Source organism: Aspergillus niger (genome assembly GCF_000002855.4).
Source record: "Aspergillus niger supercontig An07".
Taxonomy (NCBI): Eukaryota; Fungi; Ascomycota; class Eurotiomycetes; order Eurotiales; family Aspergillaceae; genus Aspergillus; species Aspergillus niger.
This window is the reverse complement of record NT_166523.1, coordinates 1480954-1494461: the sequence shown is the minus strand read 5'-3', so window position 1 is coordinate 1494461 and position 13508 is coordinate 1480954. Positions and strand designations below refer to the sequence as shown.

The 13508-nt window shown below is 47.2% G+C and overlaps 7 protein-coding genes and 1 non-coding gene across 8 annotated transcripts; 7 read left to right on the top strand and 1 right to left on the bottom strand.

Moving 5' to 3' along the window:
- Nucleotides 1–489: 489 nt before the first annotated feature.
- Nucleotides 490–1664, bottom strand: An07g06990 (uncharacterized protein; the record flags this gene model as incomplete). The annotated part of the gene is made up of 2 exons (XM_001391736.1): nucleotides 490–1239; nucleotides 1293–1664. 2 exons carry the CDS (start codon nucleotides 1662–1664, stop codon nucleotides 490–492), a joined length of 1122 nt encoding a protein of 373 aa, XP_001391773.1.
- Nucleotides 1665–2107: 443 nt separating this feature from the next.
- An07g06980 (uncharacterized protein) lies at nucleotides 2108–4328 on the top strand (the record flags this gene model as incomplete). Its single annotated transcript, XM_001391735.1, has 7 exons — nucleotides 2108–2197; nucleotides 2269–2469; nucleotides 2534–2712; nucleotides 2766–2935; nucleotides 2983–3305; nucleotides 3356–3492; nucleotides 3539–4328. 7 exons carry the CDS (start codon nucleotides 2108–2110, stop codon nucleotides 4326–4328), a joined length of 1890 nt encoding a protein of 629 aa, XP_001391772.1.
- Nucleotides 4329–4829: 501 nt separating this feature from the next.
- An07g06970 (hypothetical protein) lies at nucleotides 4830–5836 on the top strand (the record flags this gene model as incomplete). Its single annotated transcript, XM_059748561.1, has 4 exons — nucleotides 4830–5210; nucleotides 5350–5432; nucleotides 5528–5722; nucleotides 5776–5836. The coding sequence occupies 4 exons, from the start codon at nucleotides 4830–4832 to the stop codon at nucleotides 5834–5836; spliced, it is 720 nt and encodes a 239-aa protein (XP_059600992.1).
- Nucleotides 5837–6181: 345 nt separating this feature from the next.
- Nucleotides 6182–7194, top strand: An07g06960 (uncharacterized protein; the record flags this gene model as incomplete). Its single annotated transcript, XM_001391733.3, has 3 exons — nucleotides 6182–6815; nucleotides 6852–6903; nucleotides 7044–7194. 3 exons carry the CDS (start codon nucleotides 6182–6184, stop codon nucleotides 7192–7194), a joined length of 837 nt encoding a protein of 278 aa, XP_001391770.3.
- A 69-nt stretch (nucleotides 7195–7263) lies between these two features.
- On the top strand, nucleotides 7264–7350 carry tRNA-Ala (TGC). The gene has a single exon. It is a non-coding gene; the product is annotated as a tRNA-Ala (tRNA).
- Nucleotides 7351–8035: 685 nt separating this feature from the next.
- On the top strand, nucleotides 8036–9118 carry An07g06940 (uncharacterized protein; the record flags this gene model as incomplete). Its single annotated transcript, XM_059748559.1, has 1 exon — nucleotides 8036–9118. One exon carries the CDS (start codon nucleotides 8036–8038, stop codon nucleotides 9116–9118), a length of 1083 nt encoding a protein of 360 aa, XP_059600991.1.
- A 508-nt stretch (nucleotides 9119–9626) lies between these two features.
- On the top strand, nucleotides 9627–10857 carry An07g06930 (uncharacterized protein; the record flags this gene model as incomplete). Its single annotated transcript, XM_059748558.1, has 2 exons — nucleotides 9627–9751; nucleotides 10698–10857. 2 exons carry the CDS (start codon nucleotides 9627–9629, stop codon nucleotides 10855–10857), a joined length of 285 nt encoding a protein of 94 aa, XP_059600990.1.
- Nucleotides 10858–11150: 293 nt separating this feature from the next.
- On the top strand, nucleotides 11151–13044 carry An07g06920 (uncharacterized protein; the record flags this gene model as incomplete). Its single annotated transcript, XM_059748557.1, has 3 exons — nucleotides 11151–11495; nucleotides 11557–11685; nucleotides 11743–13044. 3 exons carry the CDS (start codon nucleotides 11151–11153, stop codon nucleotides 13042–13044), a joined length of 1776 nt encoding a protein of 591 aa, XP_059600989.1.
- Between the last annotated feature and the right edge of the window lie 464 nt (nucleotides 13045–13508).

The following is a 13508-nucleotide window of genomic DNA, read 5'->3' as shown; positions in this document are numbered from 1 at the left end:
GTGTATTGTATTGTACTGTATAGTAGGTAGTTATTCTATATTGGTGTTCTTCATATATAGATGGTAGGCAGGTTCAAATTATATTTAAGTATAACTCAAGTGACATCGTAGGCCATTGTGCGGTGTAGGGTAACTATACTTGTAAATAGGACTGGTTCGAGTCTGCAACACATCATTTGCGCTGTGCATTTAGAAGCCAGAAGGCGTGTTGTCAATTTCGCATACAAGGGGCCCGCCCAATTGCCGCGTGCTTCTTCAGTGGTGGAACTTTTCATAAATTCGACAAGGATATCAAAGACTGAACATGACAAAGTATATGCAGAAAGCATAATGATATATGTTTTCCAGAAGATCCAACACCAAAAGATATGTACTCCAAAACAACTCGAAATCATCAAATGAAACCGGGATCAATGAAAATGATAAACACCCAGAACCGAAATAAGAGGCAGATCAATGTGAACTCGGCACATCAAGTATCCTCCAAATTCACTGGCTCTTCTTGTCCGCCTCGTGAGTAGTCTGCTCGCTCTCCTCGGGCTGCTCAGTGACAGCCTTGCGAGCCTTCTTCTTGCTGCTCTTGTACTTGGGCTTGACCGACAGACGGGGAATGAAGCGTCCCACGCGAGCCTGGTACTCCTTGTACTCAGGGTACTTGCCGGCGCTGATCGATTCGGTGAGACGAACGCTACCCTGGAAGATGAGCAGAAGGCCCAAGACACCAATGCCGGTCCACTGGACGTAGGATTCGGTGCGGTAGCAGTTCCAGAGGTACAGAGTGAGCCAGATGGCCTGCTCACAGAGGAAGTTCGGGTGACGAGACAGGGACCAGAGACCACTGACGACGAAGCCGCGCTCCAGATCCTCAGGCTCATACCGGCCCTTGTACTGGTCGGGGATGCGGGCTGTCTGCTGGTAGTTGTGCTTGGCAGTCTGGAAGTTCCATTGCTGCTGATCGGCGAAGTACTCGATAATAATGAAGAAGAAGGCCACCCGGGAGAAGACAAGGTCCGGAACCTCGAAGGATTTGTGGTCCGACAAGCGCGAGAGAAGGAGGAAGTTGTAGGTCGGAGCCGTAATCAAGAGCAGCAGCAAGGACTGCGTCAGGCTGATGAAGAGGATGTTGAAGATGAAGAAGACGAAACGGTTGTTGACCTTGGAGCGTACGATCTGCCAGCGGTAGTCTTCCGAGCCAATTGAGTAGCCACCACGGCGCCAGTAGTTGAACGTCAAGCGGGCCTAGGTAGGTTAGCAGGGGTGGACGTAATGCGCAGGCCATCACGGTAACTTACGCTCCAAATCAAGGTGATGGCTGCGATAGTATCCAAGCTCTGAGTCTGAAGACCCGACAAGCGGGCCCAGAGAGCAAAGTGCACATTGTAGATGGACGGCAGGATACTCCAGAACCGGTCAACCTGGGAGTAGTTCCTGTTGATCTCCGAAGCGATGACAAACAGGACTGATAGAGCCAGACTCAAGAAGAGGGCTGAGATGAAGGGATTGGTGGAGAGGTAGATGTCCTTGAGGATATTCACATCCTTGGCTGCGGCTGCCAGCTGCAGTCGCTCGGGAAGCGCCGTGATTTGCGACAAGAAGGGTAGGACAGTGTGGCTGAAGGAGGCACAGTCCACGACAGACTTGACGTCAGGGAGGGGTAGCGCCATCTTGGTCAGATGCACTGAAGGAGGATTTTTAGTTAGCTGGTTGCTGCTGGGGTGACAGGGAAGCTTCTCGCATGTGAGTGGAAGCAAGACAAGACCGGGTTGTGGATGGAGTCAAAACAATCACCACAACAAGCTGGCCGGGAATCGTGACCGAGCAACCGCCCGCGGCTGCCTGATTCAGGCCCGCAACTTGTCCCAATCCGGCCATTGATGGGAGCTCGGGCCATTCCATAGGCCTCAGGCAGTACCAAGCATTTTCAGGCAAAAAGGCACCATACCCGTGACTCGCGTCTTTTTCGCGTCTACAACGACAAAGTAGATGAATAGTATGTGAGATTGTCCACTTCGCCATAAAGGTCAACACTCTTGTTTCGGTTGCGCTCTGGAAGGGAGCATCGGTCATGGGCACACCTTAGCCTTCCTGATCAACTCAGGCAATTGCCATGACGGCGCAAAGGGTGCTATGCGTGGCAGAAAAGCCGGCCATTGCCAAAGCCGTGGCCCAGCACTTGTCCGGTGGCTCCTTTCAAACAGTAAGTGGCTCAGTGCCGGGACTTGCCAGTTCTCCCTGGGGGTTATAGATGCTGAAGTAGCTGTACTGTAGATAGCCATCCGGGGAAATCAATATGTCAAAAACTATGTATTCGATTTCAATTTTGGTGGCTCTTGGGGTACTTGCTCCGTGACCATGACCAGTGTCATTGGTCACTTAACTGGTCTGGATTTCGAACGCCAATACAGAACTTGGCTATCTTGTCCACCATCAGCTCTCTTCGAAGCTCCAGTACACGAGTCCGTGGCTGACGTATGTTTTTCTGCGCAACTCTACGAAGTTCTGGTATGAAACAAGAGCTAATGCCCGGGGGCAGGATAAAGTAGCCATTGCGAAGAACATCCAGGAACAGGCCCGGAGATGCAAGGCCCTTTTTATCTGGACAGACTGTGATCGAGAAGGTGAGCATATAGGAACGGAAATCCGTAAGCAGGCAAAGGAAGGAAATTCTCGCATCGTCGTCAAACGGGCAAGGTTCAGCAATACAGAGAAAGCGTAAGGATAACCCCCCTCTCCAGATGATTTGTATGGCTGATTTTCAGGTAAAGTCATGTGCTTCACGCTGCTCGATCACTTATCGAACTTGATGACCTCCAAGCAAACGCTGTCGCAGCTAGAATTGAACTTGATCTCCGGATCGGTGCGGCATTCACTCGTCTGCAAACGCTTCAACTGAAACCTCTTTCTGCAGCGCTACAGGATACTATCATAAGCTATGGTATGTTTCTATCCTTCCTTGTACGAGCAGTTCTGACTACCGACCAGGATCCTGTCAATTCCCGACCCTGGGCTTTGTAGTCGATCGGTATCTCCGCGTCAAGAACTTCAAACCCGAGACCTTTTGGGGAATCAAAGTTATGCATACCCGGGACGATATCAAGGTCAATTTCCTCTGGAAACGTGTTCATCTATTTGACAGAGTTGCGGTGACGGTGATGCTCGAGCGGTGTCTTATGGCAAAGAAAGCCAAAGTCACCAAGGTCACCCAAAAGCCCACCAGCAAATGGAGACCTCTACCGTTGACAACAGTGGACCTCCAAATGATGGGGAGTAGATATCTCCGCATGGACAGTCAGACGATCATGAAGGTAAGGCGTGTGGTCTGTCAGATGCTCGAGCAATGACTTACGCAGTCCAGGTCGCGGAAGCCCTATACACGAAGGGGTTTATCAGTTACCCCCGTACCGAAACAGATCAATTTGATAAGGGGATTGACTTGAAGAAGCTCGTCGAAACGCAGCTACCGGACGGAAATTGGGGACAATACGCTCGACAGTAAGCATCTCTCAGACATGCCTTGCTGCGCTGCTAACGTCTTAAGTCTTCTGGACGGAGCATTCAAAACTCCACGATCAGGTCGACACAACGATCAAGCCCACCCGCCTATACATCCCATTTGTTGGGTCGCACCCACAGCTCTTACCGCTGATGAGAAGAAAGTCTACGAGTTCGTCGTCCGTCGCTTCCTTGCCTGCTGCTCCGAGGATGCCAAAGGTCAGTCGACGGAAATCGAGATCCAATACGGCGACGAATTCTTCCACGCCAAGGGTCTCCTAGTCCTCGAGCGAAACTACCTAGATGTTTATGTATACGACAAGTGGGAGAGTAGCCAACAGTTGCCAAATTATCAGATGGGCGAGATGTTCGAGCCCACTGAAGCCAAGATATTCGATGGCAAAACCTCACCTCCCAACTACCTGACCGAACCGGAACTGATTGGCCTCATGGACGCCAATGGAATCGGCACCGATGCTACCATGGCGGAGCACATTGCTAAAATCAAGGAACGACAATACGTTGCCGTCCATTCGCGCGGAAGCGGTCGAAACGCAGTTAAGGAACTGATCCCCACCCGATTGGGCATTGCTCTGGTGGAAGGATATGATAATGTCTTCGCCGGTATACCGGATAGCCCTTCCCTGAGCAAACCTTTCCTCCGGAAGGAGATGGAGCTGCGAATGCGGGAGATCTGCGCCGGCAGGCGGACACGACAGCAGGTCGTGCAGGAGAGTCTTGACATGTATCGGGAGGTATTTGTGCACACACAGCGGCGGATCAATAGGCTGAAAGACGCCTGTCGGAAGTACTTGGTTGAACAGGAAACTTCCTGACTGTGTTGTTCGAGTGTTATATCTGGAGTGGCTGATCTTGATACCCCTGGCTGGTGAAATTTACCGAATTGTATATTCCCGTGTGGCGTTGGAAAGAGTATATTCATCCTTACGACTCAGGTCTCTGCGCGAAGGTCTCCGGTGTGTTGAATATTTGCAGCTAAGCTACTCACATACAGACGTGAGTTTCGTACAATGTACCAAAAGCTACATATCCACATAGCTGCACTTTGTATACATCGAATATGAATCTGCCGGGAATCCTCCGGTACATGCCGCCTTCATCATCCATCAAGCATACAGATACAGCGACTCCGCTTCTGAGAAGGGTTAGTAGAATACAACTTAACAAGTCAAGGACAGCTATAAAGATACCTTTACCTTTCAACTCAGATGGCTCACCTTCTTCATCCTCATTCCCATCCATCCACCAACCCACCCCTCTTCATCTACCACAACCTATCACCAATGCTCGTTTCAAAGTTCATCGTATCCACCACCATGGATATCTGCAATCTGTCATTCACTTTCCTCCTCCTGTCCACAACAGTCATGTTGTATTTTAGGGCTCTATTCGCTCATCCCATCTACATTACCAGCCCCCCTGCACCCGTGCAGGTTCCAGCTCCCTCGCCAACCTACACCCTTGCCTTCCTCGACGAGCCCGTCTTCAAACCACTGGCGTCTCACATAGCGGAGCATCCATATCCGTGGCGTGATAAACGTCCATTCCAGGAGACTAATTATGCGTTGCTTATGGGTGCTGTTCAGTCTCTTCTCGAGGCTGAGATTGAAGAGGAGGAGGGTGGTGTGGCTTTAAATGAGAGCTATGCGCAGCAGGTTGTCGTTGAGAGTAACTCAACTGAGACTTTTCTTCTTTGGGTTGGGGCTGGGGGAGATGAACAGTGGCCTTGCGCTTAGGAGAGGCTCTCAGATGACTTGAAGGGGGAAGGTTCTCCTTCTTGACTTGGAATTGTGAGAAGTACATTGCGGGAATGGATCTTGGAATTGTTTGTGATAGGATGTTCCTATGGGAATTGCCAACGAGAATTTGGGAAATATACGTCAAGCTAATAATGTGTTAATGAAACCTCGCTTATCGGAGTAATTCTTTTCATAAATATTTCTGTCATCGTAAAGTTCCAATTCAAGGATTCAAGCAGCTAACTTGATGATATGTTGAAAATAATGCTTGATAGCGGGAAGCGCCTTCAACTTCCCATCCGGAGAAATGGAATAACCCATCAAATACACGCTAAGCCTATCATTGTACTGAGTATTTGCAAGCTTGGTTTTGAGACAGAGTCAGACTCATACAATACCAAACAGCTAGATTCAAACACGTGCATCGTGACGGATGATGCTAAGCCAAAAGGGGACTATGGTCGTATAGGGTAAGAAGTAAATTTTATTACATTCAGACAACTTAAGAGGATATAGCCACTAGATTCCACTACAATTCGCTGGATAATGTTTACGAACAAGAAAGCGATCCAACCAGCATGTGACAGAAAAGAAAACTCGGAGGAGTGTGTACCATGTCGTGCTAAAGAAAGATATGTCTGAATCAAGGCGGTTTCTATTTGGGCTACACATATCTAGATATGGAAAAGCGGACTATAAAATTCCCAAGATAGGTTTAGCACTATATATTTATATATTATTCGGCGATTTTAGGTGATTTTCTATTCAGATATAGTAGTCAGATTATAGCCCTAAAATGGCTTAGCTGTAGAATCCTTTCGCCCGTACATATAGTCTAGAAAGCGTTCGCCAACATTGGAATCGATCACACTTTTGCTCTGTATCTGTATCTACCTCCTTGCATTTACTCTCACGCGCTTCTCTCCATGATGGACTCATCTCCCCTCCCCTATCATGGCTCCTGCCACTGCGGTTTAGTCAAGTTCATTGCAATTATCTCGATGCCTCCAGTTGGAGTCCGGGACTCTGCAGCTCCGCCTCCGCCCTCGCCTTCGCAGCCCCGCTTCTACAAATGCAATTGCTCGACCTGCCACAAATCCGGCGTCTTCCATATGCGCTTGCCAGATGCCCCAAACGAGTTTTTCTTATTCTCCCCACTAAACCTAGAAGAGCTTAGCAATTATCAATGCTTTAAGCGTCTGGTAAATTGGTATTTTTGCCCTACATGCGGCGTTCGATGCTTTGGTGTCGCAGCGCGCTGGAAAAAGGACTCGATTGAACCCGAGAGATTCAACCTGGCGATTTCTAGTGAGGAAGGAAAGCAAATTACCCCCATCAAGGACAACGATGAGCAGCAAAGGATATCGGTCTTGCGATTGGACCCGGAAGGTTATAAGGAGAACCAGACCGGATATTTCTCCCTGAATGCTCTTACCATCGATCAAGACCAGCCTCATGGGAAGCGTCTTGATCTGCGTCGGATTGTCGATAACAAGTGGTTGGAATATCTGGATCGCAAGGAGGGAGTAGCAGACATGCGCTATGATTACCCGCAGGAGGGAGGTACATGGTGATGATTCCTGTCAATGCACGCTGCAGGCTCCTCCTGTGGAGGCGGCCATCGCAACACCCTCAACAAGGCTGTCACACGGTGAGACGAACCATGATTCGGCAAATAGTATACTAGAAAAAGCGAGATCAGAAACATATGGAACAAGATTGTGAAGTAGTGCTAAGAAAAGTCCTTAATTTGCTTTCATTTAGTTGAATCTGATTAATCTCTTGAGATAGAGGCTTGCTGTCTTCTTTGAATGGGAAGCCGGGGGCACAATCTTCATTTAGCATTCCGATCTGTCGTAGTATACAAGAAAAAAACCCATTCGCTCACTTATGGATTTTCCCGAGTGCCTATATTTGCAAAAGTCTACCTTGTGCTATATAGTAAGCCCCAGTCTGCTGTGATAATGAGGTGGTATACAGTACATTATGTAATCATAAATATCAACAAACTGGGGTTATAGCTCAGTGGTAGAGCGCTCGCTTTGCATACCCATAGCTAAACTGCGAGAGGTCAAGGGTTCGATCCCCTTTGACTCCAACTTTTTTTCCGCCATCATCGCCATCATAGGATGGGGACTTCCGTCTTTTACTATTGCTATCTTTCTATGAAAGGAAGATGGGTTTTCTTTTCTTTTCCCTCTTTTTTTGTTCCCTATCTGCAAGTTAATCACAAAATGAGTGAGTATGTGGCTGAACTGCTCCGGTTACAAGATTGCCTCACCAAATGGAGACACTTCGTTGATACACTCTCACAATGTATCTTTCTGATACGGAAAGTTACGTTCCCAACTAGGGTTTTATAGACTGAAGCTTTGCATTATCTGGACTCTGGGCCATTTTAGCTAACATCGTGAAAGCTGCCAGACGTCTCCCACATCTACGTAGGAAAGACAATGAACCCTCAGGAGTTACTCATCTCCAGTGAGATGCAACCTACACACGGTTATGGCTGGGAACTGCCATCAAGGTATCAGGAACCTGTCTGGCGCTTGCAGATCCTCACATCTATAGGCACAAGCACTGAAGCTTATCTGTCTCACTTAGAGACAAAAAAGAGCTTCTATAAGGATCGATCAGACCAAATGGAGTTATATAAGTCTGCTATATTCCCTTCATAGCCAAATCGAATGAGAGCGACATACTTGCAAATAATCCTCACCTTACTCAATTGAGTCACCCATCTCTTGCTCCAGGAAACACCCACGCGAAAACAAATCAACACGATGGACCCCTTCAGCATCAAAAGGGTTCCCTACATCGTGCTATGCAACATCATCCGACAAATCCCCGACTGGGTGACACTCGTAAACCTCATCGAAGCGTCCCCACGAATACGAGAGATCTTCGAACCCGGCAAGAATCCCAAGGAAGACGCAGAGCCCGCAGCAACGCACATAGTCAACATCATCGTGAAGGGTAACCCTATCACAAAGAGCAGTCTACACCGTCACTTCTGGAGAATCACAGAACTAAAACAACTAACCCCAGAAGGAATCCAGGAGTCATTCCGAGAAGCACGTCCTTTTATCCGAAGAAGTGGCTTAAACGAAGGAGAGCCGGAACAACACAGCCTAACAGAATTCCTCGCCCGCCATAAGCCTCCCACTTCTATATCCCGAGCCGTGTTATGGGAAATGGTACACATAGCCGCCAATATCCAACGATTAGCCTGTGCGTGCTTGACATTCCTCGAAGGCCTGCTACAAGCTCACTTTTACTGGAACGGAAGGTTCCATGTAATGAAGGAACTGGATTTGAGCCGGCCCTCGTGGGAGGAAGAATATCGTGTCTATCGCGCCCTGTGGCATTTGCAACTATACTCTGTGTTGCATAAGGGAGGTGTTCTCCCCGTGGATGGACATATTGTGTGCGTCCGCGGCCAGTATCAGCCCGAGGTTGCTACCTGGGATTTACTTCCTGGCGTTGCCCGCGTTGAGATTCAGACTATATCCCAGTGTCTTTTAAACCTCGTCAATGGGAATCATGATCTGAATCTGAATCGGTGGAGAGAGTGGGCGAATTGGAAGAAGTGGTACCCGCTTATCACTGAGTTGCCTGATGCATCTCGGCTGGAGTTTGGGTTTCCGACTCGGAGTCCTCCGCCCCAGCCTGGCTGTTTGCGTGGTGTGATTGATCCTTTTGTTGAGAGGCTTAAGAAATATGCGGTCCAGAATAAGCTTAATTTCAAGAAGTCGGGGCTGGAGTTGCCTCATAGCTGGCATATTCCGGGAAATAGGATGATTGGGTTGATGATGTGGGATGTTCGTCGATTGAATAATTCAGGGTTGTGGCCATTGCATTATTAGAGCATTGAGATCATACTATGGATTTGCCGGATCTTAAGGACTGGGGCTTCGTATTCCGGGAACCAGATTAATGTATAGGCAGTCAATAAAATTGAGAATCTAGTAGGGAATGTCCCTTTTGTTCTAGCTAAACTTTAATGAAGTTTACAATAAAATAATGTGTTGGAGGATTCACTTCATTTAGGCACTTTATCATATCTTCTGCTGCCTACATGGCCTCTGCCACGGTCTCTTTTCTTCTATTCTTCCTTCTTTATAGCATTATGAGCATCTAGATAGATAGTCATGGAATCTGACTTTGGCTTCTATGCATGTAGATCTCAGAACCAGAGGGTTAGCGGCAGAAGATGCTAAGGACACTTGACTAATATTCTTAGATATAACGAGCAGCCATCTAAAGACTTCTTCCTTTCTCTGAGATTAAAAGCACAAAAGCACACCATGACAATTTGATGAAAATGGCTGGGCTCGTTCAAGGACAACTTGTATGTCTCAAGGGTTATTTAGGATGCAAAGAGCTTATAGAACAAGTCGTGACGAGAAAAGAACCCTAGAGCTTGCTCATGGACGTGTCAGTAAGGCAGTGATATCAGATTTTGCCATGGCCACGGGACGCCTTAAAACGCACCAAATGTACCAAAAAGATAACTGAACGGACTTGTCACGGAGGCTACAGGCCTTCTTTAAGGTTAAATTTCACTATAAGGCCAGGTGTAATCACAGGTGCATACCCTAGGTTCAGCCACTGGAGCAATACGTGGTCATGCAAGTATCCTCATAACATGTAACTCTATACCTTACGAACGTGAGTAGCTCAGGGATGCGCCACACCCCAGCTTACCCATGCGTTGGTAGGTTTCGTATACGACTGGTTACAGCTTACCAGGGGTGGTGGTGCTTGGACTAGATGCATTTGTTGTGGTCGGTTGATTTTGGGAAAAGTCGGGATGAAACCACGGCTGAACGTTACCGATATCTTTTGTGCAATTTTTATTCTATTGATATATTTAGTTTTCCTCAAGAACTCCGTAGGAATTGAAACCTTCTCGCCTAGTATTCATTCCCGTTGGTTCCAACCCACGCAATAAATTGGAGAAGGCGCGCAGACTTGTGAATCAGGGGGAGCGAGCATGTAAGCCCAGCAAACTCTACACGAACGATTACAGGCAACATTAGGCTACACTCTGCCGAATATGTATCTCTTTCCCTTGCTATAAATCACTTTACCTGGTTCTATACACGCGGACACGCGGTATATCGTTGCAATCCACTACGGGCGCTCTGTTGTCCCTTGACTCTTTATGCCGTGGCCCGCCTCTTGCTCTATTGCGATGTAGTGTTAATATAACATTTGACACTAGATCTAATGTCAGGATCTCTAACAGGAGAGGAGGGGAGGCGGGAAAGGTTCGCTAATACTGGCTCAGCTTCCCTACACTTTGTACCTTTTCATTTTGACCGACCCACTCTTTCGTTACACAACATACGAATGACAACATTATAGGCAGTATCAAATCAAAATAAACCTACGGGATCTAGACATATCACCTTATGGGCTCCAGATGTTGTGTGTCTACAGTCATCCGCCTGTTTGCTTTGCGCACCGCGCGGTTCTTTACACCCCTGAGGTTTTTCTACCCACACTTTCTTTTCTTTTTTCTTTTTCCCTTTGTCTTATTACATTATTGGTTGTTTGGTCAAAACCGTATTGGTGTGAAACCATACATAACTTTATTTAGCAGGCTTTCAAAACGTACAGTCTTGGTGGTAAAGGATGAAAGAACCAAACGGGCGGGTAAAAAAAGCGCCTTTTGTTTATTGCAGTCTTTGTTCAGGTTCAGGAGACTGTGAACGCATCCTGCCTGGTACCTGGGGGGCTTAAAACTCTCTGCTGTACGCCCTTTTTGTATCAGTAGATACATCGAATTTGTGGCTAGACAGCAACCAAGACATTTTTCTCATACTCTTATCCCGAGACATTCTCCTGATACCCTTATCCAATTGATCATCTGTCACACTTCAGGTGCTTACAATGGAACAAGATCAGCACGGACGTCGGAGGAGCATACGCATCATTGAAAAGACACTGAAAAGCGAAGCCAATACAGAGAAGACACCGGCTTCAAGTTCCAAGAAGAAAGGCCGTCAGCAACGTGCTCTTGTCCATACGAGGGTACAGAAGAAACAGGCCAGCACGGGGAAACGAAATCCTTCAAGACGGACACCAAAGCCTCAAGCTAATACACCAAGCCGAGCACCGAAGAGGACGGCACCGCAAAAGACTGCCAACGCAACCAAACGTGGCCGTCCAAAGGAAGCACAGGGTGTAGCCAATAAAAAAAGGGAACTTGATCTGAATAAAGACCAGCATAAAGAGGTATGGTGTGAGAACTTGCGTACTCGAATGCCTCAAGATACTGACTCCATGTTTGTTATAGATACGTCCCTCGGCAAAGACACAGAATAAGAGGAAGGCACAAACACCAGGGCCATCATCCTTTAGCCCAGAACCGCAGTCCAAGAAGCAGCGTCAAGAGCAGGATACCCCAGTTCCGGATAACCAGGAGGTGGGTTTGCGTATGTCTTTCACAATGGAGACCGGATCAAAACTAAACTCATAGTAGTTGCGCCTAGAAAGTCCACAAATCAAGGGGGATGCTGCTGTATATTACTGGATCAACAACGGAATTTGGCCAAAAGAAATGCCTCAATCTACCCCTAACACCCAGTTATCAAATGTCCACCTTGCTTCTAGGCCTCCAACCAATCCTCTAATGACACAAACCATCGAGCCAACAACAGGGGCCAAGTCTCAACCCTATGCTACAAGAGCCTGTGAGAGATACCTTGAGTCTAAAGGCAGCTACTTGAAAATTGAGTATGGGGTTGCGAATAGGGTTGCAAACGATGATAAAAGACTATGCCAAGATCTTCTCAAAAGAGATGGATATGAAACTCCCAGTGGCACGGCATTCGAGGATAACGCTTGCGCCTATGTTCGGGAGCGATTATCAGATGGGAACGAGACCGGAGTCACTCGAATGATCAGTCAATGGATTGTTCCTTCAGCTGTCCTTGAGATGTATAGTGGACGACTGAACTCTACTCCGAGTTTGATTGAAAGTATGAATCAGCCTTGGAGTTGGTCAACTTCTCTCGATGAAGATCCGAGCATACGACGAAGTTCAGGGACAAAAGAACCGAATGCATCTCTCCCAGCACCACGACCAGACTATGCCGTAGGCTTTTCACAAGGTGCATTTACCTGCAAGCAGATTCGCAAGCTCAAGCCATTACTTGGAGAACCCGACGAGACTTCTGTTTGCAAGGGCATAAAAGAGATGCTTTTCCCATTTCTGGCTTGCGAAGTAAAGTCCCCTGCAGGTAATCTCACAATTGCAGAAAGGCAAAATGCTCACACACTGACTCGATGTCTCAGAGGTGTCGTTGAGCTTTTTAATTCACTGGGACGCGTGAATGAATTACACCGGAGAATTCTTGGTTTTTCTGTCTGTCACGATCATGAGACGGTGAAAGTATACGCTCATTATCCTGTGGTTGTAACTGGAGAGCCGATTTCATATCGTCATGAATATATTGATGTATGGAACTTCATTTCAACGGAGCACAGGTGGAGGTCTTACAAATTTGTAATGGCCATCTATCATGACTGGGTTCCAACGTATTTTGCATTACTTTGTTCTGCAATTGACCGTTTACCGGATATTCCTTCAGGCGGTGCACCTCGCCAGTCGGTGGTTCAGCCCGGGAGCCCAACTGACCAGGATTCCTCACGGGGGGAAAGTTTATTGCCAGAGGATGAGGAATTGGACGCAGATACTAAAAGGAAGCGTGGCAATCAACCTCAGCCATCCATTGGACGAAAGGCTTCCAGAGGTTCAAAGAGGTTGAAGGAAGGACACTAATCATAGGCTGCGCTTTTCTCCTGGCCGCCCACAACACCTTGGCCATAATTATATATAGTATGTTCCTTCAGTTCGGTCTCCATAGTATAGTCCTCATGGCGGGTTTCCTAAGTTTCTTTGTGTTATCAATTCGGTCAACATGATTTCTCATGATCTCATTGATATGTCACGGTATGGTTTGGGGAATAATCATGGCTGCCCGGATCAAATTGCAAAAGAATGGCATGTTATTCAGCACAATATAGAAATATGATACAATACTAGATCAGAATCAGTCAAAAGGAAAAGTAGTTGGGTACTTTTCTAAGTCGTAATGTGCACCACCTGGCGAAATTTGTTCCTTAGACGACAGTTGATGACCATGGGGTTCTAACACGCCTTTTGTCAACCCCTGTGCATTTACAAAAAGCGACCTGTATATCTAGTACATACTATCATAAGTTATTAGCAAGGATCATTTGCAA